Source organism: Carcharhinus amblyrhynchos, chromosome 11 (assembly GCF_965287045.1).
Source record: "Carcharhinus amblyrhynchos chromosome 11, sCarAmb.v2.hapA, whole genome shotgun sequence".
In the NCBI taxonomy this organism is placed as follows: domain Eukaryota; kingdom Metazoa; phylum Chordata; class Chondrichthyes; order Carcharhiniformes; family Carcharhinidae; genus Carcharhinus; species Carcharhinus amblyrhynchos.
The window spans coordinates 93,795,060-93,821,835 of record NC_137334.1 but is presented as its reverse complement, the minus strand read 5'-3'; the positions used below and the strand labels follow the sequence as shown (position 1 = coordinate 93,821,835).

General features: G+C 47.4%; 1 protein-coding gene across 1 annotated transcript; it reads right to left on the bottom strand.

Annotated features, from left to right (window-relative positions):
- Positions 1-4,795: 4,795 nt before the first annotated feature.
- On the bottom strand, positions 4,796-26,481 carry cnot9 (CCR4-NOT transcription complex subunit 9). Its single transcript, XM_080199595.1, has 8 exons — positions 26,382-26,481; positions 22,386-22,562; positions 21,205-21,320; positions 20,098-20,207; positions 11,917-12,026; positions 9,394-9,492; positions 8,280-8,371; positions 4,796-6,467 (listed from the first exon to the last, which is right to left on the bottom strand). Exons 1-8 carry the CDS (start codon positions 26,403-26,405, stop codon positions 6,299-6,301), a joined length of 897 nt encoding a protein of 298 aa, XP_080055721.1. The 5' UTR covers positions 26,406-26,481; the 3' UTR covers positions 4,796-6,298.
- Between the last annotated feature and the right edge of the window lie 295 nt (positions 26,482-26,776).

Below are 26,776 nucleotides of genomic sequence, written 5' to 3'. Positions count from 1 at the left end.
TGAGGGGAGATCTCATTGAGACGTATAAGATGATGAATGGGATGGATAGGATACAGGTGGAGAGACTCTTCCCGCTCAAAAAAGACAGTAGGACTAGGGGGCACAGCCTCAAGATAAAGGGGAGGCGGTTTAGAACGGAGTTGAGGAGGAACTTCTTCACTCAAAGGGTGGTGAATCTCTGGAATTCTCTGCCCGTTGAAGTGGTGGAGGCTGCCTCGCTAAATATTTTTAAGAAGCGGGTTGATGGGTTCTTGATAAGAGAGGGGATTAAGGGTTATGGGGAGAAAGCGGGAAAGTGGAACTGAGCCACAACAGATCAGCCATGATCTTATTGAATGGCAGGGCAGGCTCGAAGGGCTAGATGGCCTACTCCTGCTCCTATTTCTTATGTTCTTAAATAGATATTGCAAGTGAGAGATATTGGGATCCACGATATTAATTTTGTCACAGATTGATTTTAAAATCATAGGGACCCTATAGTACAGAGGGAGACCATTCGGCCCATCAAGTCTGCACCGATAATAATCTCTCCCATGCTCTACTGTAACACCATGTAGGTACGCTGCTGATCCAGGAGCACACTAAGGGGCAAGTTAGCACAGCCGATCAACCTAACCTGTACATCTTTGAACTGTAGGAGGAAACCAGAGCGCCCGGAAGAAACCCACGCAGATGTGGGGAGAACATGCAGGCACCAGTCGCTCAAGGCCAGAATTGAACCCGGGTCCCTGGCACTGTGAGGCAGCAGTGCTAACCACCGCGGCCATTCCTTCTCCCCACTGAATTGCTCCTTCCAGTTTTTCTCTGCCCCCACACACAACCAACAGACTCACATCCCAGTTTCTCTCACTGCTGAACTGAAAAGTCAGCCCAAGTGCCTCCTTATGTCAATCCATATGCAAACACAAAACAGACAACGGACACTGGTGATGCCCAAGCATTACGCCAGTGGATTTTTGTCAAAGAAATAATTAATAGTTTGATAGATTCATAGATTGACAAAACACGGAAGACCAGTGGATCCATCAATCCTGTGCTGGTTCTTTGAAGGAGCAATCCAATCAATCTCACTTCACTCTTCTTTCCCACATAGCAATGCACCATTTTTTAAGGAGCAGGGCCCATTACAGAGTGACAGGTCACCACGCCCTAAACTCAGCTGTGCTTCTCTCCGGCACCGATCCACACACCCATGAGAACAATCAGCTTCTCTCAGGAATGTTTCCCTCACAACAGTTTGTAGATCCTCTGATGCTTCATACGAGGTGAAGAGGGGTAATATTTACTATTGCCTCGTGCTGGGGCCTCAGCTATTTACCATTTATATAGATGATCTGGAGGAGGGAACCGAGTGCAGGGTGTCGAAATTTGCTGATGACACCAAGATTGGGGGAAAGGCAAATTGTGTGGAGGGTGTGGAGAGTCTGCAGAAGGATCTAGATAGGCTGGGCGAATGGGCCAGGAAATGGCAAATGGAATTTAATGTTCGCAAGTGTGAGGTGGTCCACTTTGGTAGGAAGAATGGTAGGAAGGACTATTACTTACGTGGCGAAAAACTGCAGCAGGCGACGGTGCAGAGGGACCTCGGGGTCCTTGTGCATGAGTCGCAAAAACCCAGCTTGCAGGTGCAGCAGGTGGTCAGGAAGGCGAATGGGATGCTGGCCTTCATAGCGAGGGGGATTGAATATAAAAGTAGGGAGGTCTTGCTGCAGCTGTATAGGGCATTGGTGAGGCCGCAGCTGGAGTACTGTGTGCAGTTTTGGGCGCCGCACCTGCGCAAGGATATTTTGGCCCTGGAGGGAGTGCAGAGGAGGTTTACTAGGCTGATACCGGAGTTGAGGGGGTTGAGCTATGAGGAGAGGCTGAATAAACTAGGCTTGTACTTGCTAGAGTTTAGAAGAATGAGGGGAGATCTCATTGAGACGTATAAGATGATGAATGGGATGGATAGGATACAGGTGGAGAGACTCTTCCCGCTCAGAAAGGATAGTAGGACTAGGGGGCACAGCCTCAAGATAAAGGGGAGGCGGTTTAGAACGGAGTTGAGGAGGAACTTCTTCACTCAAAGGGTGGTGAATCTCTGGAATTCTCTGCCCGTTGAAGTGGTGGAGGCTGCCTCGCTAAATATTTTTAAGAAGCGGGTTGATGGGTTCTTGATAAGAGAGGGGATTAAGGGTTATGGGGAGAGGGCGGGAAAGTGGAACTGAGCCACAACAAATCAGCCATGATCTTATTGAATGGCGGGGCAGGCTCGAAGGGCTAGATGGCCTACTCCTGCTCCTATTTCTTACGTTCTTATGTTCTCGGGACCTGATGACAGATTGCATTGGCCTGTCTGATCTTGAACATACTCAGTCTTGACGTTTCAGCACCAAAGTGCTTGGCCTGCACTTCCATGTCGCAACTCCAGGAGCTCAGTTATGGATATGTTGAATACAGATTTCACATCATATCAGCTGCCAAGATCTCCAAGCAATTAACAAAGATTCTCTGCCAAACTCAGTGCATTGCATAGAATGTCTCTTCTACTGGTGAGACAAGATATCCTTCCCCAAATGTTGCTGGATAGAACTTAGATAGTTCATTTGGTTCAACTGCTCTACGCTGGTATTTACAACCCACATCTCACCCCATCAACGTATTAGTCTCTTATCAGTGAAACCACAGACATCACCCCGTGTCCACAACGTAACTGTCCCCTTCATTCACCGCCCCACCGGCTACCCAGACCCTGAAGGCAACTCCCTGCCCCACTTCCCCCCCCCCCCGCACCAATTGCCCGCAGAATGGCAATGGACCCCCCCTCATCACCAGAGATCCACCTGGCCCTCTTCCTTCCTTCTCTACCCCCACCCACCGCTCCCCAACCAGAGAACGTTCTGGCCTCCTCCCCCCCACCCCCTCACCAGACAAAGATAGAATCCCTACAGTGCAGAAAGAGGCCATTTGGCCCATCGAGTCTGCACCGACCACAATCTCACCCAGGCCCTATCCCCATTTTTTACCCACTATTCCCTCCAACCTATGCTTCTCAGGACACTAAGGGGCAATTTAGCACGACCAATCAACCTAACCCGCACATTTTTGGACTGTGGGAGGAAACCGAAGGACCCGGAGGATACCCAAGCAGGCACGAGGAGAATGTACAAACTCCACACAGACAGTGGCCTGAACCAGGAATCGAACCCAGGTCCCTGGAGCTGCAGAGCTTCTGTACCGCCCCTATGATCGGGCCTACCTCCTTACCCACCACCGATCTGAGTTAGAGAGCTGTTGGAATCTCTGAACTTACCTCTTCAGAAGCTGGAGTGCCCAAAACAGAACTTTGCCAAGCATGTCTTATTGCGCGCCAAATCTGGATGGGCGAACACGATGGTAAAGGGGGAAATGCCAGTAAGTCTGGGCGTCCAGCTCATTAAATCAATTTAAATGCAGGCAAATACATTTAAAACTGGTGTCACGCCTGTTTTAGGCGCGGTGCCAATCGCAGGCTTTTTCAGGCCTGGTAAAGGAGGGATCGGCATGGGCAAGGATCACACTACTTGCCTCATACCCAACTTTACCAAGTTTTCGCACCCTAAAATGGGCACAATGCAATGGTAAAATCAGGCCCATCATGTCTCAAATTATTCCCATACATCTCTAAATGTTATCTATTTAATTTGCATTTTAGAAATTGAATGGGATGGGGGTGAACTTGCTGGTACTGTCAATATTAAAATAGAGAGAGGTGCACACCAGAATCTGTAAAGGGAAAAGACAAGTTAATATTTCTGCTGTAAATTACCCTGAAGGTTAACAGGATTTGGTTGAGTGTCTTTCCAGTATGTTTGAGTTTTTATTATATTTCAATACTGTTCCAATTATCTGCAGTAACAGTCATCCACGCTCCACCCCCGCCTCCGCCCAACCCTCTGTGTAACACATTTCCATCCTTGCACACTTCACCCTGCACAGGGTGGGTATTTTACAAAGGTGATGGAAGCCTTGCCTGCCCGCTGGTGAGAGACAACCTGCGAGGGCTCTGGGTTGCCTCTCTTCGGGGAGGCCGAAGTGTCAATCACGCATTTAACTGGGCAGCAGGGTGCCTTCCACAGGATCGAGGACCTGGGAGTGGAGGTCCCGTCCACAGAGCTGCCAGAGACCAGTGACTGCCCAGCACCACCGCTGGATAGACAGTGGCTGGCATCGATGATGCAGCCAATCTGAGGCCCAGGATTGCCAACAGACCCAGGCACGTGATGGCGGGTACAGTCAGCTCGGAAAGGACCCCCCCCTCTTTCCCAATGCCCCACCTCCCTATCAGGCTCTGAGTGCCTTTGAACAACGGACTTCCCCTGGAAGTCTGCATGCAGCCCTAACAGTTTGCTTTTCTGGTCTCCCTGCACGGTGAGTTACCCCTCCCCACCCACCACTGGGGCTGGATGATGCCCTTAAGTGGGCATTTATTGCTGACTTAAAGGCCTGAATTGGTGGTGGGACTGGAAGGTTGACCATGAACCTTTTCAAGGTGTTCTCACTGGGGGCGGTGGTGGGAAAGAAGCAGGGTCCCCGTGAGACACCCTCCTGCCACCCAACATGCCAGGAAGGACATTAACCTCCACCCACAATGTGCAAGCAGAAAGAAAAACACACTGACAGAAATCTGCTAACCAATGGGGAAGTCAGTGACTGGTGTCGCGCGACACCAACTGGACACAGAATGTCAGACATTAACGCACCAAATATGGGCCACTTAACACCTAGCTAGAGACACGGCAGTGAGGGATAATAATCAGGTAAACCAGGCAAGGGGTTAAGTGGCAACTATCATTATTATAAACAGCTCAGGACCGTTATACAACTCACAGTCAACATCTTTCAATGCACCATTTTCCAAAACATTCACTGATCAGCGCGATTTACATACAGCATTTAAAAAATATTTATTACATTTAACTTTGGATATCTCCCCCAAAAAAACTCTTGGGACAGCAGAATTGGCCCAGAATCGACATTCTTGTGCCATGGGATTGGGTCAGAGGAGGAGGAGAGGGAGGGGATTACTGCAAGTGTGTCCTGGAGGCGCTACAGAACCTCAGGGGCCCTGAGTCTCCTGTAAGTCAGGCTGGGGTATGTTAAGGCAGTTCAGGGTGCTGGGGTAGGTGTACTCCAGTACTGGCCAGCTGCTGACCAGCAATGGCTGCACAAGGTGCTGTTGGACCTGAAAGTTCTTCCACTGGTGAAAGAAGGCTGAAAGGAGATTCATCTGAGGCAGGGCTGAGGCGGCCTGTAGAATGCAGCCAGCCAGCAACAGGGCACAAGAGAATAGATTCCTTCAAATCTTGGAACTTGTTGGGGGGGGCCCGGGTGGGGGTAAGAAAATAGAAACAATTATGGAATACACGGAAGGGAAACAGTTCAAATCCTTAAGGATTAACCCCTGGGTGGTCAAGTGCATGCAGCATCTGTCCAAAGACCTGTTTTACTCACACATTCGCCACTCCTACACCCACACACCAGAGACAGGCAGAGTTCACATGAACACTGTAGCTTCACTGAGACTTTTTGGGTTAATAAAGCTCAGAAGAAGTGGGTGCATGGGGAGACCAATACAAAGGCAGCGTGCCTCGATGCAGGGAAGAGTGTCTCCCGACAGGACAATGCGGAGAGTGTGGGATTGGCACGTTAACAAGGAACTATGTAGAAAGATAATGAAAGTGAAGGTGATAGCGGGGGAGGATTCATTTTAAAAATAACGACTATTGGGACCCAACTATTCTCCAGTACATGATGCAGCAAGGCTACAGGTAGCAGAGATAAGCTGGAACCAGGACAACTCCTAATGTCAGCACTAAACCAGCCTGGACCCACTGAAATCTATACAAAACCTTCATCAATTGAACACCAAGCATGACTGGGGGTGGGGAGCTAGTAGGTGGGAGTTGAAGACTGGAAGCTGATGTTGTCCAGACAGTGTCTCGGTGAACAAGCTCAGGGACATGGTTCATCCACACCCCACAAGGAGAATGATTGCTGTTTGGCAGCGGCGAGAGACGGAGGTAAAAGACAAAGAGTTGTCCAGCTGCACTCCACAGATCACTGTCCAGCTTCTCACGAGACAAACTTCCTCATTATTCCAGAAGATCCTTGTGGGCCTGAACAGCTTGGTCCACCTCGAGAGAGAGAGAGAGAGACAGAAACGTACAAACACAGCGGCGACCTCGATCAGCCTTCCCCTCCCCCCACCCCACCAAACCCAGGCTCTGGCAGCGGTGGTGCAGGCCGGCAGCCTCACCGGGTGGCAGGGTCATTTCAGTCACTGGGGCGGGAGGGGGATTCCTCGGGGGTCGGTCACCTGCCCCTCCTGGAGGTTTTTGACGAGTTGGGCCAGCCAACGCTTGGTGGTAGTGTCGTCCTTCAGCACCTGGGCAAACGTGGTGTCTTTCAGCTGGTCAGGCAGGCACTGTCGGAGCGCCTCCCTCGCCCTGTCAGAATAAAACCACACCATTCAAAACACTGACACACAGCAACACCCGACTCACACAGGTTCAAACACATTATAGAGGGACTCTCATCCTCAGCGTCAGGCTCGAGCAGAAATGAAAAAGTGAGAGCGAACCAGGATTTTATTACTTACATCCTACAATCTGCATCTTCCCTCCCTGAAGCAAGGAATGAGGGACTGTACTCACCAGCAACTGAATTCACACCCTACAGCACAAAAGGAGGCCGTTCACTGTGTTGACTTTTTGAAAGCTACCCAATTAGCCTCCGCTCTTCCATAGAATCCCAACAGTACAGAAGGCGGCCATTCAGCCCATTGAGATTGATCCGACCACCATTCCACCCAGGTCCTATTCCCGCAACCCTACATATTTACCCTGCTAATCCCCTGACACTAAGAGGCAATTTAGCATGGTCAATCCACCTAACCCGCACATCTTTGGATTTGGGAGAAAACTGGAGCACCCGGAGGAAACCTACGCAGACAAGAGGAGAATGTGCAAACTCCACAGAGTGACCCGAGGCTGGAACTGAACCCAAGTCTCTAGCGCTGCGAGGGAACAGTGCTAACCACTGTGCTACCGCACTGCCCCTTCCCCATAGCCCTGTAAATCTCTCCATTTCTTACAACATTTACATACTCTGGAGTCATTTTATCCTATTTAAATTTGGCCTGAATTTGAAGCCAGATCTCAGCAGTGGAAGTCCAAGTGTCCTAACAATGCATCAGCCAGTCCTGTTAACAATTAACAAAAACAGAAAACACTGGAAAATCTCAGCACATCTAACAGCATCAGGACGTCCAGACTCGAAACGCTGGCTCTATTCTCTCTCCAGAGATGCTGTCAGACCTGCTGAGATTTTCCAGCATTTTCTATTTTTGTTTCAGATTCCAGCATCCGCAGTATTTTGCTTTTTAACTGTTAATCCAGCTCCCTGCCCCACATACAGATTGGGGACAGGATGGAAAGCAGTGGTGCAGGAAGGAGGATTGTGACACAAAAACCAAGCACGGGTTCAGGGGCAGATTGGTCAGAGGGCCTCTAATTTACCGAGTTTACTTCACTTCTGAATGCTGAAGCCATGTATTCTCACCATCTTGTTAAAACTTACCAAAGAGGCTTTCCAGAGGGCAGTAGCCAACATTTAACCCATGACCAATACACAAACTAGGGCAACAAGAACATCCTCTGACCCTCCTCGAGGCACTTCCTGGTTACAACCATGAACACAAGCCACCAAAAATACAGCTCCCTTAAGCAGTCATGTTATACTGTGGGAGACAGTGGTACGGCAGTAGTGTCACTAGGCTAGTAATCCAGAGACTTAGGGTAATGCTCTGGGGTCCCGGGTTCAAATCCCACAACAGCAGCTGCTGAAATTTAAATAAAGATCTGGAATGATCCCATGAAACTATTACTGACTGTTGTAAAAGCCCATCCGATTCATCAATGCCCTTCAGGGAAGGAAATTCTTACCCAGCCTGGCCTACATGTGACTGAGCAAGCCATTAGTTCAAGGCCAGTTATGGACAGGTAACAAGTGTGAGCCTAGCCAGCAGGCCCAGCATCTCATGACTGACAGATAAAGCTGCCTGAGAGGGACAGAGGTGAGTGTGAGCAGCCCTGGTTTCAGTCTCCCAGTGACAATGTCTGCAGTGGGGTAGACGATGCCAGAATTACCACAAGTTGTCTTCAAGAACCGGCCACTTCGGCACACCTTTACTTGGATCGTTTTATGTTTCACCTGTGACTGAGGGTACCTTGTTGCTGACATGGATACACTGAACTCACCGTGGATTGTCAGAGAGACGGAGGTAGCAGCGGACAACGTGCTTCAACAGCCTGGCTGAGGGCTCTTTGGACAGCTGCAGCACCATCTTACCCTGTGTGTGTGGAGACAAGATAATGTTAGAGCAGCTCGAGCAGTTGCTGGTTAGGCTGTGTCACCTCTTTCCAACACCATCCTTACTGAAGTTTCAGACCCTGGGTACACCAGCCTCTCAGCTCCCTCTACATGGGCGTCGTGGGGCCATTCAACTGGAATCACAGACAAGCCTCTCCTGAAGCTCACAGCCACCGAGGACAGATAGTCCACTGGATCAGTGCTCCAGCCACTGAAATCAGTGTCCAATCCCTCCACTGCCAACACACAACGCAGCAACTCATAACAGTCAGTATAGCAGCACCTGCCTTTCAGTGAATCTGCTGTCACGGGAGGACACAAGGGCAATAACATTACCACCTCCAAACTTCCCTCCAAGTCACACGGCACCACACTTAGACACATATCAGTCTTTCCTTCATTGTGGCTGGGCTAAAACCCTCAACTCACAACCCACCAGCACAGACAGAGTGCCGTCAGCCCACTTCCTGCAGCATGGAGAAAGCACCGTCACCGCACTGAGCGCAGCATAGAAACCCCACGGTACAGAAAGAGGCTATTCAGCCCATTGAGTCTGCACCGAACACAATCCCACCCAGGCCCCACCCCCACATATTACACCCACTAATCCCTCTAACCTCCAGTACCCTGGACACTAAGGGGCAATTTCTTAGCATGGCCAATCAACCTAACCTGCACATCTTTGGACTGTGGGAGGAAACCAGAGCACCTGGAGGAAACCCATGCAGACACAAGGAGAATGTGCAAGCTCCACACAGACAGTGACCCGAGCCGAGAATCGAACCCACGACCCTGGAGCTGTGAAGCAGCAGTGCGAACCACTGTGCTACCGTGCTACCCAGGAATGAGCAACATACCCCGGCTGAGGATGAATAACTGACTGACTAACTGAATAAATAAACTAGTGTAGGTGGAGTGTCAGGCATGTATTATAAAAGACATATTCTCTCATTCACAACATCAGCCCAAGACAGGGCATCAAAGTCCACTCTATCAGCTCACCAGAATCATGGCCACATGAGAGAATCTTTCGTATGTTTGACAAATGTAAGCCAGACCTGTGTCATCCAACAGGATCTTCTGCAAGATGAAAGTTGCAACCTGGGAACCAGAAGAAGACGGGTTACACAAAGTAAAGCACGAACACCTAAGCCAGCTGCTGAGAGAGAGCATGTACTGCATGAGGTCTCTGCTTGCGCCCACACCCACAACATGTCAGCTGCCTAGAACATATCGGTTCACCGGGAAAAGTGCCAGACAGTCTGACACACTGTTCACCAGCAGAAAGGATACAAGCGACCAGAGAACCGTAAGTACACATTTCCCCCTCATGGCAGCTACTGAAGGCAGCAGAGTGACAGTGGGGATATTAGAGAGGGGCTTATAGGTTAATCAGTGAGGGCTAATGCTATGAATTGATTGGAGATAGTCAGCATGGTTTTGTAGCGGGTAGGTCGTGCCTTACTAACCTTATCGAGTTCTTTGAGAAAGTGACCAAAGAGGTGGATAGGGGTAAGGCAGTTGACGTGGTGTATATGGATTTTAGTAAGGCTTTTGATAAGGTTCACCATGGTAGGCTTCTGCAGAAAATGCAGATGTATGGGATTGGGGGTGATCTAGGTAATTGGATCAGGAATTGGCTAGCAGATAGGAGACAGAGGGTGGTGGTTGATGGTAAATATTCGTCATGGAGTTCAGTTACGAGTGGTGTGCCTTGGGGATCTGTTTTGGGGCCACTGCTGTTTGTAATTTTTATTAATGATCTGGATGAGGGTATAGTTGGGTGGATTAGTAAGTTTGCTGATGACACCAAAGTCGGAGGTGTGGTAGATTGTGAGGAAGGGTGTCATAGTTTGCAGGGTGACTTAGAAAGGTTGCAGAGCTGGGCCGCGAGGTGGCGGATGGAGTTTAATGTGGAGAAGTGTGAGGTAATTCATTTCGGTAGGAATAACAGATGTGTTGAGTATAGGGCTAACGGGAGGACTTTGAATAGTGTGGAGGAGCAGAGGGATCTAGGTGTATGTGTACATAGATCCCTGAAAGTTGGGAATCAAGTAGATAAGGTTGTTAAGAAGGCATACGGTGTCTTGGCGTTTATTGGTAGGGGGATTGAATTTAGGAGTCGCAGCGTCATGATGCAACTGTACACAACTCTGGTGCGGCCGCACTTGGAGTATTGTGTGCAGTTCTGGTCCCCACATTACAGGAAGGATGTAGAGGCTTTGGAGAGGGTGCAGAGGAGGTTTACCAGGATGTATGGAGGGGAGATCCTACGAGGAGAGACTGAGAGATTTGGGGTTGTTTTCGCTGGAAAGAAGGCGGCTAAGAGGGGACCTTATTGAAACATATAAGATGATTAGAGGTTTAGACAGGGTGGATAGTGATAGCCTTTTTCCTAGGATGGAGAAAGCTAGCACGAGGGGGCACAACTTTAAATTAAGGGGGGGTAGTTATAGGACTGATGTCAGGGGTAGGTTCTTTACCCAGAGGGTGGTGAGGGACTGGAATGCCCTGCCAGCTGCAGTTGTAAATGCGCCTAGTTTGGGGGCGTTTAAGAGATCTGTGGATAGGTTTATGGACGAAATGGGATTGGTTTAGATTAGTGGGTTAGTGTTTTTTTTTTAAAAAGCTGGTCGGCGCAATATCGTGGGCCGAAGGGCCTGTTCTGCGCTGTAATGTTCTATGTTCTATATCAGAGAGTGGATGTTACAGAGAGACATTTATATGATGTTTCAGAGAGTGGATTTAAACGATATCTTGCTCAGCTAGAATATTTCATTGGCACATCAAAAGGCTGAATTATATGGTCTGCCTGAGAGAGAGGGTGTGTTAATTGCATATTAACCGGGTGTTTAATTTTAAATCGAAGTGGTGGGCATTAACTAGGCTCTCAGTTGTGTTCCTATAACAAGGTTAACATCCATCACTTGAATACAATTAGACACCCAATGATTTGATTTATTATTGTCACATGTATTGGGCTACAGTGAAATGTACTGTTTCTTGCAAGCTGTACAAAGCGTACCGCTCATAAAGGAGGAAAGAAGATGGCGCAGAATGTAGTGTTACAATCATAGCTAGGGTGTAGAGAAAGATCAACTTGATGAGGTAAGAGTCTGATGGCAGTGGGGAAGAAGCTGTTCTTGAGTTGATTGGTACGTGTCAATGAATATAAAATTAACACAAGATAAAAGCAAATTACTGCGGATGCTGGAATCTGAAAGCAAAAGAGAAAACACTGGAAAATCTCAGCAGGTCTGGCAGCATCTTTAAGGAGAGAAAAGAGCTGACATTTCGAGTCCAGATGACCAGCTTTGACAAATTGCCATCTGGACGTGACACGTCAGCTCTTTTCTCTCCTTAAAGATGCTGCCAGACCGGCTGAGATTTTCCAGAGTTTTCTCTCTTTTGGTGGGCAAAAGGGTCTAGTATAATCGTATATAAACAAGCACAGAACTGTAATAATGGAACCCCTACAACTGCCATCTCCCTACCCACCTTCTCCCATAAGACAGCAGCACCTACCGTTTTAGACAATTCACTTCCTGACTCCATAATCCGTAGACAGAGAGGAATAATTTCAGTTGTCAAGAGGAAGTTGATGACTTCCTGTTCATCTGTTTTTACTAAGGCTCCTGCAGAAAGGAGGACAAGGAACGGATTAAAAAACAACAAATCAAAATGTGAGGTAATGCATTTTGGAAGATCTAATACAAATAGGAAATATACAGTAAATGTCAAAATACTTAGAGTACTGATAGGCAAGGGGATCTGGGTGTACAGGTACACGTCACTGAAAGTGGCAATGCAGGTGGAGAAGGTAGTCAAGAAGGCATACGGCATGTTTGCCTTCATCGGCCAGGGCACTGAGTTTAAAAATCGGCAAGTCATGTTGCAACTTTATAGAACCTTAGTTAGGCCGCACTTGGAATATAGTGTTCAATTCTGGTCGCCACACTACCAGAAGGATGTGGAGGCTTTGGCGAGGGTACAGAAAAGATTTACCAGGATGTTGCCTGATATGGAGGGCATTAGCTATGAGGAGAGGTTGGAGAAACTTGGTTTGTTCTCACTGGAATGACGGAGGTTGAGGGGAGACCCGATAGAAGTCTACAGGATTATGAGGCATGGACAGAATGAATAGTCAGAAGCTTTTTCCCAGGTTGGAAGAGTCAATTACTAGGGAGCGTAGGTTTAAAATGCGAGGGGCATGGTTTCAAAGAGATGTATGCGGCACATTTTTTACACAGACGGTGGTGGACGCCTGGAGCCCGTTGCCACAGGAGGTAATGGAAGCAGATACGAGAGTGACTTTTAAGGAGCATCTTGACAAATACACGAATAGGATGGGAATAGAGGGGTATGGTTCCCAGAAGGGTAGGGAGTTTTAGTTAAGTTGGACATCATGGTCGGTGCAGGCTTGGAGGGCCGAAGTGCCTATTCCTGTGCAATAATTTTCTTTATTTCTTCTTCACAGTCAACAGAGCTAGAACATCACACAAACTGCAATGAACATAAGAAATAGGAGCAGGAGTAGGCCATCTAGCCCTTCGAGCCTGCCCCACCATTCAATAAGATCATGGCTGACCTGTCGTGGCTCAGTTCCACCTTCCCGCCCTCTCCCCATAACCCTTAATCCCCTCTCTCATCAAAAACCCATCAACCCGCGTCTTAAAAATATTTAGCGAGGTAGCCTCCGCCACTTCAACGGGCAGAGAATTCCAGAGATTCACCACCCTTTGAGTGAAGAAGTTCCTCCTCAACTCCGTTCTAAACCGCCCCCCCTTTATCTTGAGGCTGTGCCCCCTAGTCCTACTATCCTTTCTGAGCGGGAAGAGTCTCTCCACCTCTATCCTATCCATCCCATTCATCATCTTATACGTCTCAATGAGATCTCCCCTCATTCTTCTAAACTCTAACAAGTACAAGCCTAGTTTATTCAGCCTCTCCTCATAGCTCAACCCCCTCAACTCTGGCATCAGCCTAGTAAACCTCCTCTGCACTCCCTCCAAGGCCAAAATATCCTTGCGTAAGTACGGCGCCCAAAACTGCACACAGTACTCCAGCTGCGGCCTCACCAATGCCCTATACAGCCGCAGCAAGACCTCCCTACTTTTATATTCAATCCCCCTCGCTATGAAGGCCAGCATCCCATTCGCCTTCCTGACCACCTGCTACACCTGCAAGCTGAGTTTTTGCGACTCATGCACAAGGACCCTGAGGTCCCTCTGCACCGTCGCCTGCTGCAGTTTTTCGCCACTTAAGTAATAGTCCTTCCTACCATTATTCCTACCAAAGTGGACCACCTCGCACTTGCCAACATTAAATTCCATTTGCCATTTCCTGGCCCATTCGCCCAGCCTATCTAGGTCCTTCTGCAGACTCTCCACACCCTCCGCACAATTTGCCGTTCCACCAATCTTGGTGTCATCAGCAAATTTCAACACCCTACACTCGGTTCCCTCCTCCAGATCATCTATATAAATGGTAAATAGCTGAGGCCCCAGCACCGACCCCTGGGGCACTCTACTAGTCACCATCCGCCAATCCGAATAGCACCCATTGACCCCCACTCTCTGCCTCCTATTTGACAACCAATCCTCTATCCACGCTAACACCCTACCCCCAACTCCATGTCCCCTGACCTTCTGCAATAACCTCTTGTGAGGTACCTTGTCAAACGCCTTCTGAAAATCAAGAAAGACCACATCCACCGGCTCTCCTCTATCCACCGCCCTAGACACATCCTCATAGAACTCCAGTAAATTTGTCAGACACGACTTCCCTTTAACGAAACCGTGCTGCGTCTGCTTTATCAAGCACTTTCTCTCAAGATGCCTCGCTATTTCCTCCTTGATGACGGATTCTAACATGTTACCTACAACCGACGTTAAACTAACCGGCCTACAATTCCCTGCCTTTTGCCTGACACCCTTCTTAAACAACGGCGTAACATTAGCCGTTTTCCAATCTTCCGGCACTTCCCCGGAATCTAGCGACGTCTGGAAAATAACCAAGGCATCCACTATCACTTCCGCCATTTCTTTCAGAATCCTCGGATGCATTCCATCCGGTCCTGGCGACCTGTCCACAATCAGCCCCCTCCAGTCTGTCGAGCACCGCCTCTCTAGTAACAGTAATGTCATTAAGACCCTCCAGTCCTACCACCTTTCCATCTCTAACACCTGGCAAATTATTCACGTCCTCCTCCGTGAAGACAGAAACAAAAAAGTTATTTAAGACCTCAGCCATATCCCCATCCCCTACCACTAAGTCCCCCTTCTCATCCTCTAAGGGACCAACGTTCACCCTAGCCAGCCTCTTCCTTTTTATATATTTATAAAAACTCTTGCTATCCTTTTTTATATTAAGCGCTAGCCCAGCTTCACAGTTTCTCCTACCCTTCTTTATCAACTTCTTTGTCAATCTTTGTTGACATTTAAACCTCTCCCAATCCTCTTCTCACCCACTACTCTTAGCTACTCTAAACGCCTCCGCTTTTAATTTAACACTTTCCTTCACCTCCTTCGTTATCCACGGCTTATTACCTCTCCTCCTACGGTCCTTTTTGACCATCGGAATAAATTTCTGCTGAGCACCAAGAAAGATCTCCTTAAAGATCCTCCACTGCTCCTCAGCAGACCTACCTTCCAACGCGCTCCCCCAGCCCACATTCGCCAATTCTTCTCTCATCCTACCGTACTCCCCTCTGTTCAAACAAAGGACGCACATCCGGGAACCCACTTTCTCCTCCTTCATCTGCACCAGAAACTCCACCATACAATGATTGCTCTCCCCAAGAGGATCCTTCACCGCAAGGTCCCTAATTCTACCCGCCTCATTACATAACACCAGATCCAAGATAGCTCGCTCCCTCGTCGGCTCCACCACACACTGTTCCAGGAAACTATCCCGGCAGCATTCCAAGAACTCCTCGAGCCCACCGCGTCCAACATGGGTCGACCAATCTATATGTAGATTGAAATCCCCCATAACTACGGCCGTCCCGTTCCTGCACGCCGCACTTATTTGCGCATTAACAGCCCGCCCCCACCTCCAGATCATTATTCGGGGGCCTATAGACGACACCCACCAGCGTCTTCCTCCCTTTGCTGTTCCTAATCTCTACCCACAACGATTCCACTTTCTGCTCCTTGGCTCCAATATCATCCCTTGCTACCACCCTGATGCTATCCTTAATCAGCAGAGCTACGCCCCCCCCTTTTTCCTCCCGCCTATCCTTCCTAAACACTTGATATCCCTGGACATTCAGCTCCCAGTCCCTGTCACCTTGCAGCCACGTCTCTGTAATGGCCACCAGATCATATCCATTTGTGCCGATCTGCGCCACCAGCTCATGCACTTTATTCCGAATGCTTCGTGCATTCAGATAAAGTGCCTTCATCCCAGCCTTCACCTGGACCCTATTTGCCGTAACGCCACCAACCATACTCACGCCCCCTACTCCTTCTATCATTGGGACATTCTCGGCCTCTTCCCTTACCTGTACCCTCTCCTTAACTTTCGACCCCGTAATGTCACCTACCCTCGCACCCTCCCCCCCCCCCCAATTAGTTTAAAGCCCTGTCTACAGTCCTCTTTACTCTATTCGCCAGCACTCTGGTCCCAGCACGATTCAGACCCAACCCATCCCGCCCGAACAGGTCCCACCTACCCCCAATACTGATGCCAATGCCCCATAAATGCAAACCCATTCCTCCCACACCAATCCCTGAGCCACCCATTCACTTCCTTAATCCTATCAACCCTACGCCCGTCTGCACTCGGTTCAGGCAGTAGCCCAGAGATAACCACCTTGTCGGTTCTACTTTTTCATTCCATTCCCAGCTTCTCATACTCCCTCCCCAGATCCTCAGTTCGCATTTTGCCTACATCGTTGGCACCCACATGTACCACAACGACCGGATTCTCACCCTCCCACTCCAGGTTCCTCTGCAGCCCAGATGTGACATCCCGGGCCCGAGCACCAGGCAGACGACACACCCTTCTGTGCACTTTGTCATTGTGACAAAGGACAGTGTCAATACCCTTCACCCCACTATCCCCAATCGCTACTACGTTCCTTTTCACCTTCTCCTTGCCTATGCCCTGCTGCATCACTGTACCGTGTGCAGTTTGCTCACCGACCTCACCTCCCTCGTCCAGACTGGAAGCAAGAACCTCAAACCTGTTATGCAGATTGAGAGGCTGAGGCCTCCGCTCCCCACCCCCCTTCCTCCTCTCAGCAGCCCCCTCTTGTTCCTGACCCTTAGAGTTAGCCAGTCTAGGGGGTGTGGATGTCACTTGCACCCCATTGACAATGGCACCCTCTCTCCCCCTGATGAGCCTCAGTGTCTGTAGCTCAGAGGCCAGCTCATCTACCTTGAGCTGGAGCTCCTCCAGCAACCTGCACTTACTGCAGACATGGTCACTGGGAAGGAGCCTGGGGTCCACCAGTGCTGGGAAGGAGAATTGGTTAAGGGATGGGGAAGGAAGCTGGAATTCCAGTTTCTACTCAAACCACGTGCAGAATTATACAAAATACTGTGGATGCTGGGAATCTGAGTAGCAGAAAGTGCTGGAAAATCTCAGCAACTTTGTGAGAAGAGAAAAAGTTAATATCATCTGTAAGGAGAGAAAAGAGCTGATCTTTCGAGTCTAGATGACTGTCAGATTTTTGACAAAGGGTCATCTGGACTCGAAACGTCAGCTCTTTTCTCTCCTTAAAGATGCTGCCAGACCTGCTGAGATTTTCCAGCGTTTTCCCTTTTGGTTTCAGATTCCAGCATCTGTAGTAATTTGCTTTTATCCAGAGTTAACATCTTGTTGAATATGTGATACTAATGTATCTTTAAGAAATGTATTTTTTTCTAAATCATGTTCTCTGCGGTTAAGCAGCTTTGGGTTTTGTTTTCATTGTTGCTGGCTATCTGGTTAAAAGTCATTTTATTGCTGCTTCAATGGATTAAATGGGGTTTTGCTTAGATACTTTCTGGGATCTTTTATGGCCCTGCATTGTTACGGGGGAGACCGATTGACAAATTAGGTGGTTCCTCCCCTGAAGAATTCAAGGACTTTCTTTCAGTTTTAGTTTAGAGGATGGACATCAGACTGAAGTGTTTCTCACTCTCCCTGGTTTTGCAAATTCTGCTGTTAGCTGGAAGCCAGGTTCCTGGCCTTCCTGGAGTGGAAAATCTGCTGCTGGTGGTAGGCTTGCCCAGAGTCTCTCTCTGTCTCCCCCTGGTGTTTTGGGAAGCTGTTCTGACTTCAAGCTGCTCTGTGTGCACGTATCAAGAGGCTGCTGGAAGTTAGAAGGCTGGGAAGTCAGAGTTTCAATTCTCCAACCAAAGGACTAAGTTCCAGCATCATGTGAGCATTCACATTCTCTGTGCTAAACCTGTGGCAAGGGTTTTGTATAGGGAAGCTTGTTTGACTGAGACATTTCCTATATTTGTTAAGTGCTATACAATATATATTTAATAACTGATTTTTTTTCTATCCATGTTAACTGTATTCTTGAATAAACTTTGCTTGATAAAAGCTCTCTGGTGGGTCAGCTGAATCATACTTGGAGTGAAGCATCTCGTGCTTGCCCTAGCCAAATTCAAAGTACAAAACTTATGATCCAGGTGAACTTCACAAAACACTTTGGGGTATATGACCTGAATTATAATATTATGACACTTCTTGTCCCTCCTGCAGCTAATCTTCCAATTAGGTACATCACAACTATCTTGACTCAACACAAGTTTAACAATTTCAGATCATGAAAGACAAATGGCACACGACCCTTTAGTGTTCAGGGGACTGGAGTACAAGAGTGAAGAAGTCCAGCAACAATTGTACAAGGTTTTGGTGGGATCACATCTGGAATACCGTATGCAGTTGATCACCACATTTTGGAAACAGTATACTGGTATTGGAGGCAGTACAGTAGAAGGTTCATTAAATTGATACCTAGGATGAAGGGGTTGTCCTAAGATCAGAAGCTGAGTTTATATTTGCTGGACTTTAGAAGAATGAGAGGCGACTTATGGAAGCCTACGATATTCTTGATAGGGTGGACACAGATTATTTCCACTGGTCAGGGAATCTAAAACATGGGGGCACAGTCTCAGGATAAAGAGCTAAGGTGAGGAGACATTACTTTGTTGTGAATCTTTTGAATTTTAGAAGGTTGCGGATGTTCTGTTGTCAACTAGATTTAAAGGCAGATTTTTGGTCTCTCAGGAAATTAAAGCAGGAAAGTGGAGTCCAAGATCAGCCATGATTGTATTGAATGGTGAAGCAGGCTCGATGATCCACTCCTATTTCTCACGTTCTGGTCTTTGTTTTCTGTCCTCCATTTTGATTTCTTTTTGCCAAGTATCAGTCTGTATCGTGTTTTCAGCTTTTTGCTTTCAGATAGACCTGTTCATCATTAACACCTACTCTGGATCAATGCTTTGTTTCTTTACTACCAACATTACCATTCCTTTTGCTCTTTGTTCTATGACATCTTGTGTCCATTTAATCTCTTCTAACTCTCTACTCTGTCCCAAACTTCCCTTTTGTTCGACCTGACATTTCATTTCACCTTCAATAGTAGAAAGAACATCATATTTCTACTTCCCTTCAGACCCACAGTGGAATCATAGTGGACTCTATTTCTCTCTCCACAGATTCAGCCATTTTTGAATATCAGTGATGGTCCATTGGCCCAAACTGGAAAACAGAGATAAAAACTAAACACTGCAGATACTTGAAATCTCAAATAAGAGCAGAAAACACTTGGGGAGAAAAATCAGCAAGTGCCGCAGCATCTGTGGAGTGAGAGAACAAATTAATGGCTGGAATTTTCCAGCCGTTCACGCTGCGCCATCGCTGTCAGAGAGGACAGAGAATTTGGTGCTCAGTCAAATCTCCGTTCACTGCAGCAGGATGGGAGAATCCCCTGGCATGAATGGCTGGCGAACCCCTGCCCACAGAGTCCAATGCGACTCTTCTTTAGAAGCACAATAGCTGGCGTTGATGATTATGTCTGGCCAATGGATGGAGAAAAGGGATTGTGTTGGCCAGCGGAAAAGGGGCTGGAGAAGAGTCAATCTGTTTGTAATTCCTGATTTACGTCACTTTACACATAGGACATCCATCTCAATGAATGAATGGAGCATTTCCAGTTTCAGTGAAACTACAGCACAGAACACTTCAGCACCATGACAACAAGCATTCTTTCTGGTTGTATTACAGCTTGGTATGGCTCCTGCTCTGTCCAAGACCGCAATAAACTATACTGAGTGAACGAAGCCCAATCCATCACACAAACCAACCTCCCATCCATTGACTGTCTACACTTCCTGCTGCCTCAGAGAAGCAGCCAGATAATTAAGGACCCCACGCACCCCGGACATTCTCTCGTTCACCTTCTTCCATCGGAAAAAGATGGAAAAGTCTGAGGTCACGTACCAACCAACTCAAGAGTAGCTTCTTCCCTGCTGCCATCAGACTTTTGAATGGACTACCTCATGTTAAGTTGATCTTTCTCTACACCGTAGCTGTGACTGTAACACTACATTCTGCACTCTCTCGTTTCTTTTTCTATGAATGGTATGCTTTATCTGTATAGTGTGCAAGAAACAATACTGTTCACTGTATCTCGATACATGTGACAATAATAAATCAAATGAAAAGCAAATATATCCTGCCAACAGAAAGCAGAGTGCTTACCTATGACACCCAGGCTGGTGAGTCGCAGATACTCAAAGGGTCTTGTCTTACTGACAGTGTGCAAGAACGGATAGAGAAAGAGTGGGATGTGAGCTGCTAGAAATGCTGACCTGGGAACACAAGAGAAAACGCTATTTGTTACAAACCTTGCATGGAATAGTTTTTGCACTCAGGCGCTACCCCACTGAGTTCACCAGAACCTCACTGGGGTTAAAGGAGGTCATAGAACTATAGAACTCTACAGTGCAGAAAGAGGCCCTTCAGCCCATCGAGTCTGCACCGAACACAATCCCACCCAGGCCCTACCCCCATATCCCTACATATTATACCCACTAATCCCTCTAACCTACACATCCCTGGACACTAAGGGGCAATTTCTTAGCATAGCCAATCAACCTAACCCGCACATCTTTGGACTGTGGGAGGAAACTGGACAAACCCGAAAGCTTGTGAATTTACTATCAAATAAACCAGTTGGACTTAAACCTGGTGTTGTCAGACTTTTTACTGTGTTTACCCCAGTCCAACGCCGGCATCTCCACATCATGATCTGAAGTGGATCAGTTCCATACTTTATTAAGTACGAGAGTCAGCGTGCCATGTTGCAGATTTATAAAACTTTGTTTGGGCCACACTTAGAATATTGCGTTCAATTCTGGTCGCCACATTACAGAAAGGATGCAGAGGCTTTGATGAGGGTGCAGAAGAGGTTTCCCAGGATGCTGCCTGGATTGGAGAGTGGGAGCGACTGACAAACGAGGGTTGTGAGGCTCTGTAAGACCTCACTTCGGAGATCTCACCCACTTAAATTCAGACCCGAGAATTATGAGACATTGACAAATCACTCGGAAATGAGCAAAAAAGCGTCAAGTTTACTAAAGCACATTCAAAGCTACAGAGCTTACACCAAAAGCTGTACAAAGACAGGCAAACAATCCACCTGAGCCAAGTGACCTGTCACAGGAATCACTCTTCCTATTCCAACTGCAATAACGATTCTTCCTTTTTTAATACCTTTTACACCCTTTTTCAACACAAGTCTTAGACCACAGCGGAAGATAAAATGCAGAGAAGAGGAAGGACTTGTGGAAGCAGAGATAATGTTACCTGGTTTCTGGGTGTGATGCCACACATTGTAATAATGCAAGTGCGTTACACACACGGTTAGACTGATGAGCCGTCAGTGTTGGAGGATTGATAGAAGGGTAAATATTTACAATCTCCTGGAAAAGAGAAACGTAAAGAGCAAATCACATCAACCCCAAATAGGTAGTGAAGCGACTGTGAGACACTACAGCATGACCAAGCCTTCAGAAAATGAACCTGCCAAGTTAGCCCCCACCCCAGTCTACTCAGTCTCTCCTCATAAGCCAACCCTCTCAACTCCGGAATCAACTGAGTGAATCACCTCTGCACCCCCTCCAGTGCCAGTATGTCCTTTCTCAAGTAAGGAGACCAAAACTGTACACAGGAGCAAAGTCACAGAAGATAAACTGAACAAATACAGGCTACAAGGAACAGGGGTTTTTTTTAATGATTTATTTGCAGCATTCAGGCATTGCTGGGAAGGTCAGCATTTATGACCGATCTCCAATTGCCTGTGAGATTGGACGGAAAGACACACCGGGCCATTTCAGAAAATAGACAAGACTCAACCACATTGCTGGAGTCAGCTACAAGCAACATAGGGAAAGGGCAAAAGCTTTCCTTATCCAAAGGACATTGCTGAACCTCAGTACAATCATGGTCATTTCCATTATTCCGTTTAAATTCCAGAGTTATTTAAAGTTTGGAGTTTCACAGCACAGAAAGAGGCCCATTGGCCCATCATGTCAGTGCTGGCCACCAAGTACCTATCTATCCTAATCCCATCTTCCAGCATTTGGGCCCATAGCTGCGTGTGCTATAGTGTTTCAAGTGCTCATCTAAATACTTCTTAAATGTTGGGAGTGTTCCCACTGGTTCATGAAACAGACAACAACTAAAGTGTGGGTTCAACTCCTGCATTGGCTGGGGTTATTCACAAACACTCCACCATTACAACCTTGTCCTTTGCCTGAGATGTGGTATTCCTCAGGTTAAATCACTACCAGCTCTTCGTCTCAAAAAGTCATCTGGAACAATGGTAACCATACCTTACCTTTTAGATACAAAATAAAGCTCCCTCTACACTGTCCCCATCAACCACTCCCAGGGCAGGTACAGCACAGGGTTAGATACAGCTGAAGCTCTATGCTACCCCATGACTGGGAGGAAATGACAAGATCTGATATGTACAGCACCATTACCTGTAGGAGGGCAGCAATGGTTCCAAAGGAGTGCCAAAGCATAGGAGCCAGGTCAGGCACTGACTCCCTCTTCTTGCTGAGTTCTAACAAGGCATTTTCCCGGGTCTCAGGGCTTGACAGCTCGTTGATCCACTGGTAAATCTTCTCACGATCCACCTGAGCCAGCGTAGTAACTGGCTGCATGCAGAACAAGGAGAGAAATCAACAGGGAGATCAGCATCATGACAAGTGAATGACACCAAACAGAAGTGGCTGCAGCACAACAGGCCATTCAGCCTGTCGGATCTGTGCCATCCCACTGCCACAGCATCTCAGTTCATCCCACACTTTCTCTCGAGCTGTCTATCCAATTTCCCTTTGAAAAGCCGCGGCTGAATTGCACCTCTATCATTCTCAGGTAGCGTATTGACAGCAACCAGGTTTCTGGTATCCGTTGTGTCTTATCCACAGTTCCCAATGCCTACTCCATTCACGCTGATCTCAGGCAGTTGGCTATATCTGGCAAACAACACTAATTATTTGCACTATTATAGCAACCAATTACCGAGGCATGGCTTACAATACATAAATCATGCTACCTACCTTTTGGCTGTACTTGCTAACCACCCTACAATAATTAGTGAGAGATAATGTTGTGTTTTTAATGTGTCCAGGGCTCCACGGAGTTGGCACTGCTGTGAATCTCCCTCTGGCAGCAGAGTGAAATTTTCTGTTGCTGATTCTCTCGGTTACAGGAACAGAGTGAGAGCTCCAGCTAACACCAGTGACTGCTGGAGTCTATTGGAATCACACCTCCATGGGTAAATTACATTGTGACATTAAATATTCTTCAAGGATTTAGCACAGCAGATGCCAAGAGGCTGTTCCACTTGTTGGAGACTTCAGAACTCAGTGCCATGATCTCATGATAAGGGTCTGGCCAAAGAGAAATGTCTTCCTTCTGGGGTTGTGAATCTTTGGAATTCTCTGCTCCACAGCTGTGAATACATTGTCATTCATGACCGATTGATTGAATTTTGGACACAAAGAGGATCAAGGGTGAGAAAATAAAGCTGGTGTATACGGTCAGCTGTTGCAGCAAGTTGAGGAGCCGAATGGCCAACTTGTTACATTAACAAGAGTTCACCCACAATAGGTGGTGGGTTCTGAACTAGATACATGGGACCAACAACAAGATCCCAACCTTTGGCTGCAATATTAAACCGAAGCCCAGCCAGTACTCTCAGCTGCGTGCAAAAGATCCCATTTTAAGGGAGGGGTGGTGGTGGTTGTTTCACTCTGCCATCCTGACCATTATTTGCCTGTCTACCAATATGTTAAATTTGCTCTTTATCACATTGTTTTAGGATGAGCTGAGGTCACATAAGGCACTACAGTGACAGGAACTCTTGCTTAACATCAGCCCCACATAGACCTCATAGTTGATGGGTGGATTCCCTTCAACATTGAGCACTGAATCTCCTGCTCCATCTGACTGCAATTTACCATAATTAGTGGAATTAATTCATTACAGTAATTAGTGGCTGCACACTGCAATACATCACAAGCATCCAGCTGTAATACATAAGTCTTTAACGTGCATTACACAAGCACAGGAAATAATGGTTTAAATTCAGACAAGTCCACTTTATTCTTTCATGGGATGTGGGCATTATCAGTAGTTCTTGTTTCCCATTCATAATTGTCCGTGAATTGAATGTTCTGTTAGACCATTTTAGAAGGAAATGAAGAGTCAGGTGTCTTCTCTTTTTTGGTGATCATTCACTAACTCTGTGTCATTGGTCACGGGTTCTGTGGGTCCTTGCATGACTGATGATCCCACTAGAGCCACATCTTTGACCGCACATTTGGCAGGTATTTCCAGGAGATGGGTTCAATCCTTGGACTCCAGATCACTGGGATTTCTTTCTCAGGCTCCTTTTCCAGACCTCCTCTGATCTCCAAAGAATTGTGTCCCTTCAGTCAGGAGATTCCTCCAAGTAGGCCTCTCCTGACCAAAGGTCTCCCGAGCATCTATGTTCTATTTCTTGAGTTAAGTACTCAGGGTATTTTGAAGTGCTTCCGTCATCATCCTCCTCTTGTGTGGGAACCTCCCTTGAGCTTGGCAAAGATGGTTTGCTTTGACAGATTATTGATGCTACACCACTCTGATTATTAATTGAAATAAGCAACTGATTATTAATTACTGCTACCATTGCATTAATGTAATTAGATTTGGATTATTAATCTAATAGGGTACAGATTATATATTCAATAATGTCCTGATCATTGACGCAACAGGCCACAGACTGTTGCAGTATCCTGATTATTAACATTAATTGGAACCTTCAAGGAAGAATCTGAGTATGACTAAGAAGAAGCTGGTTTTAATGTAATAGGACTGAGCATTGTTGATAATAAGATCCTCATTATTGATGCACTCAGATTCCCATTATTTCATATCACGAAATCCCTACAGTGCAGGAGGCCATTCGGCCCATCAAGCCTAGGCCCTATCCCTGGAAACCCATGTATTTGCCCTGCTAATTCCCCTGACACTAACGGGCAATTTACCACAGCCAATCAACCTAACCCAAAGTAAGGTTTATTTATTAGTCACAAGTAGGGCTTACATTGACACTGCAATGAAGTTACTGTGAAATTCCCCTAATCACCACACTCTGGCACCTGTTTGGGTCAACGTACCTAACCAGCACATCTTTCATACTGTGGGATGAAACCAGAACACCCGGGGGAAATTCTCAAACACGTGGAACATGCAGACGCCACACAGACAGGGGGAGAACATGCAGAGGCAGCACTGCTGCTTCATAGTGCCAGGGACCCAGGTTCAATTCCCAGCTTGGGTCACTGTGCAAACTCCACACAGACATTCTCCCCGTGTCTGTGTGGGTTTCCTCCCACATTCTGGAAGACGTGCTGGTTAGGTGCATTGACCCAAACAGGCACCGGAGTGTGGCAACAAGGGGAATTTCACAGTAACTTCACTGCAGTGTTAGTGTAAGCCTTACTTATGACTAACAAATAGACTTTTACTTTAGACTTCACACAGTCACCCAAGGCCAGGATTGAACCTGGGTCCCTGGTGCTGTGAGGCAGTAGTGCTAACCACTGTGTCAACACACCATTCCAAATAATCATGATTATTTCTGCATTATGATCCCAATTGTGGAAACCTTATTGCTTCAACAAAAATAAAAACTACACCGACTGAAAGGTTTTTCTGCAGCAGTAATTGGGTTTCAGAGAGTAGTCCATCAGGGCACAGCTTCCAACAAAGAGTACAATTACTTAAGGGCCTGGCATTGTGCAGCAGCAGTGCTGCAAGTGCAGGTTCAACTCTGGCCTTAGTCGCTGTCTGTATGGAGTTTGCACCTTCTCCCTGTGTCTGCATGGGTTTTCCTCTGGGCACTTCAGTTTCCTCCCAGTCTGAAAGTCGTGCTCGTTAGGTGCATTGACCGTGCTGAATTCTCCCTCAGTGTACCCGAACAGGTGCCTGAGCGTGACGACTAGGGGGATTTGCCAGTAACTTCATTGCAATGTTAATGTAAGCCTACTTGCAACACTTAAAAACTAAATAGGGACAAACTGTCCCTGCTTGTCAAAGGGTTGAGAACGAAAGGGCACAGATTTAAAATAACTGGCAGAAGTGATATAAGATAAAGCTTTTCAATCAATGAGTGATTAAGAACTGGGACTCTCAGCCTCAGTGTGTGGTGGAGGCAGGATTAGACTGTTATCTGGAACCCGCAGAGTTACGGGGAGAAGGTGGTGGAATGAGAGCAGGTGAATTGTTCATTGGGATAGCTGGTGCAGACATGATGGGCTGAGCGGCCTCTTTCTGCGCTCTGACTGTTCGGATCTGGCGGGGGTTTATCCGCTCTGAGATACAGACAGGGAGGGAGAGGAGGCCCAGGCCCCGGCTCCGACCCCAGCCCCGCAGCCTCTCCCTCCCGCACACAGCGCCCAGGCACACCCCCCCGGGGCCTCACTCACCGCGCCCGCCCCCAGGCTGTGCATCTTCCGCTCCTCCCGCCGCCGGATCCCCGGAATCTTCACATCGACACCCCGAGGCCGCGCGCCCGGGCCACTCGCACTCTGACCCCTCGCCCCTGACCCCTTCCCTCCAGGCAAACCAAACCCACTCAAACACAATAATAATCACCACCCCACTTCACAATTACAATTCACTCTTCAATAAAACACCAACGGCCGCGGTAGCAATAATTATCCCCAGCTATTTGTGTGTTTTAACAAGAACGCCCTAACCTTTGCCCTTTCACCTTATGACTGAGTGGAGGAAGAAACGCTTCAGGTGGAATTATTTTCAATTTTTAAAATGAAAATAAACATCATTAAAGACTGATTCTGGGAGAATGACGATTAAAAGA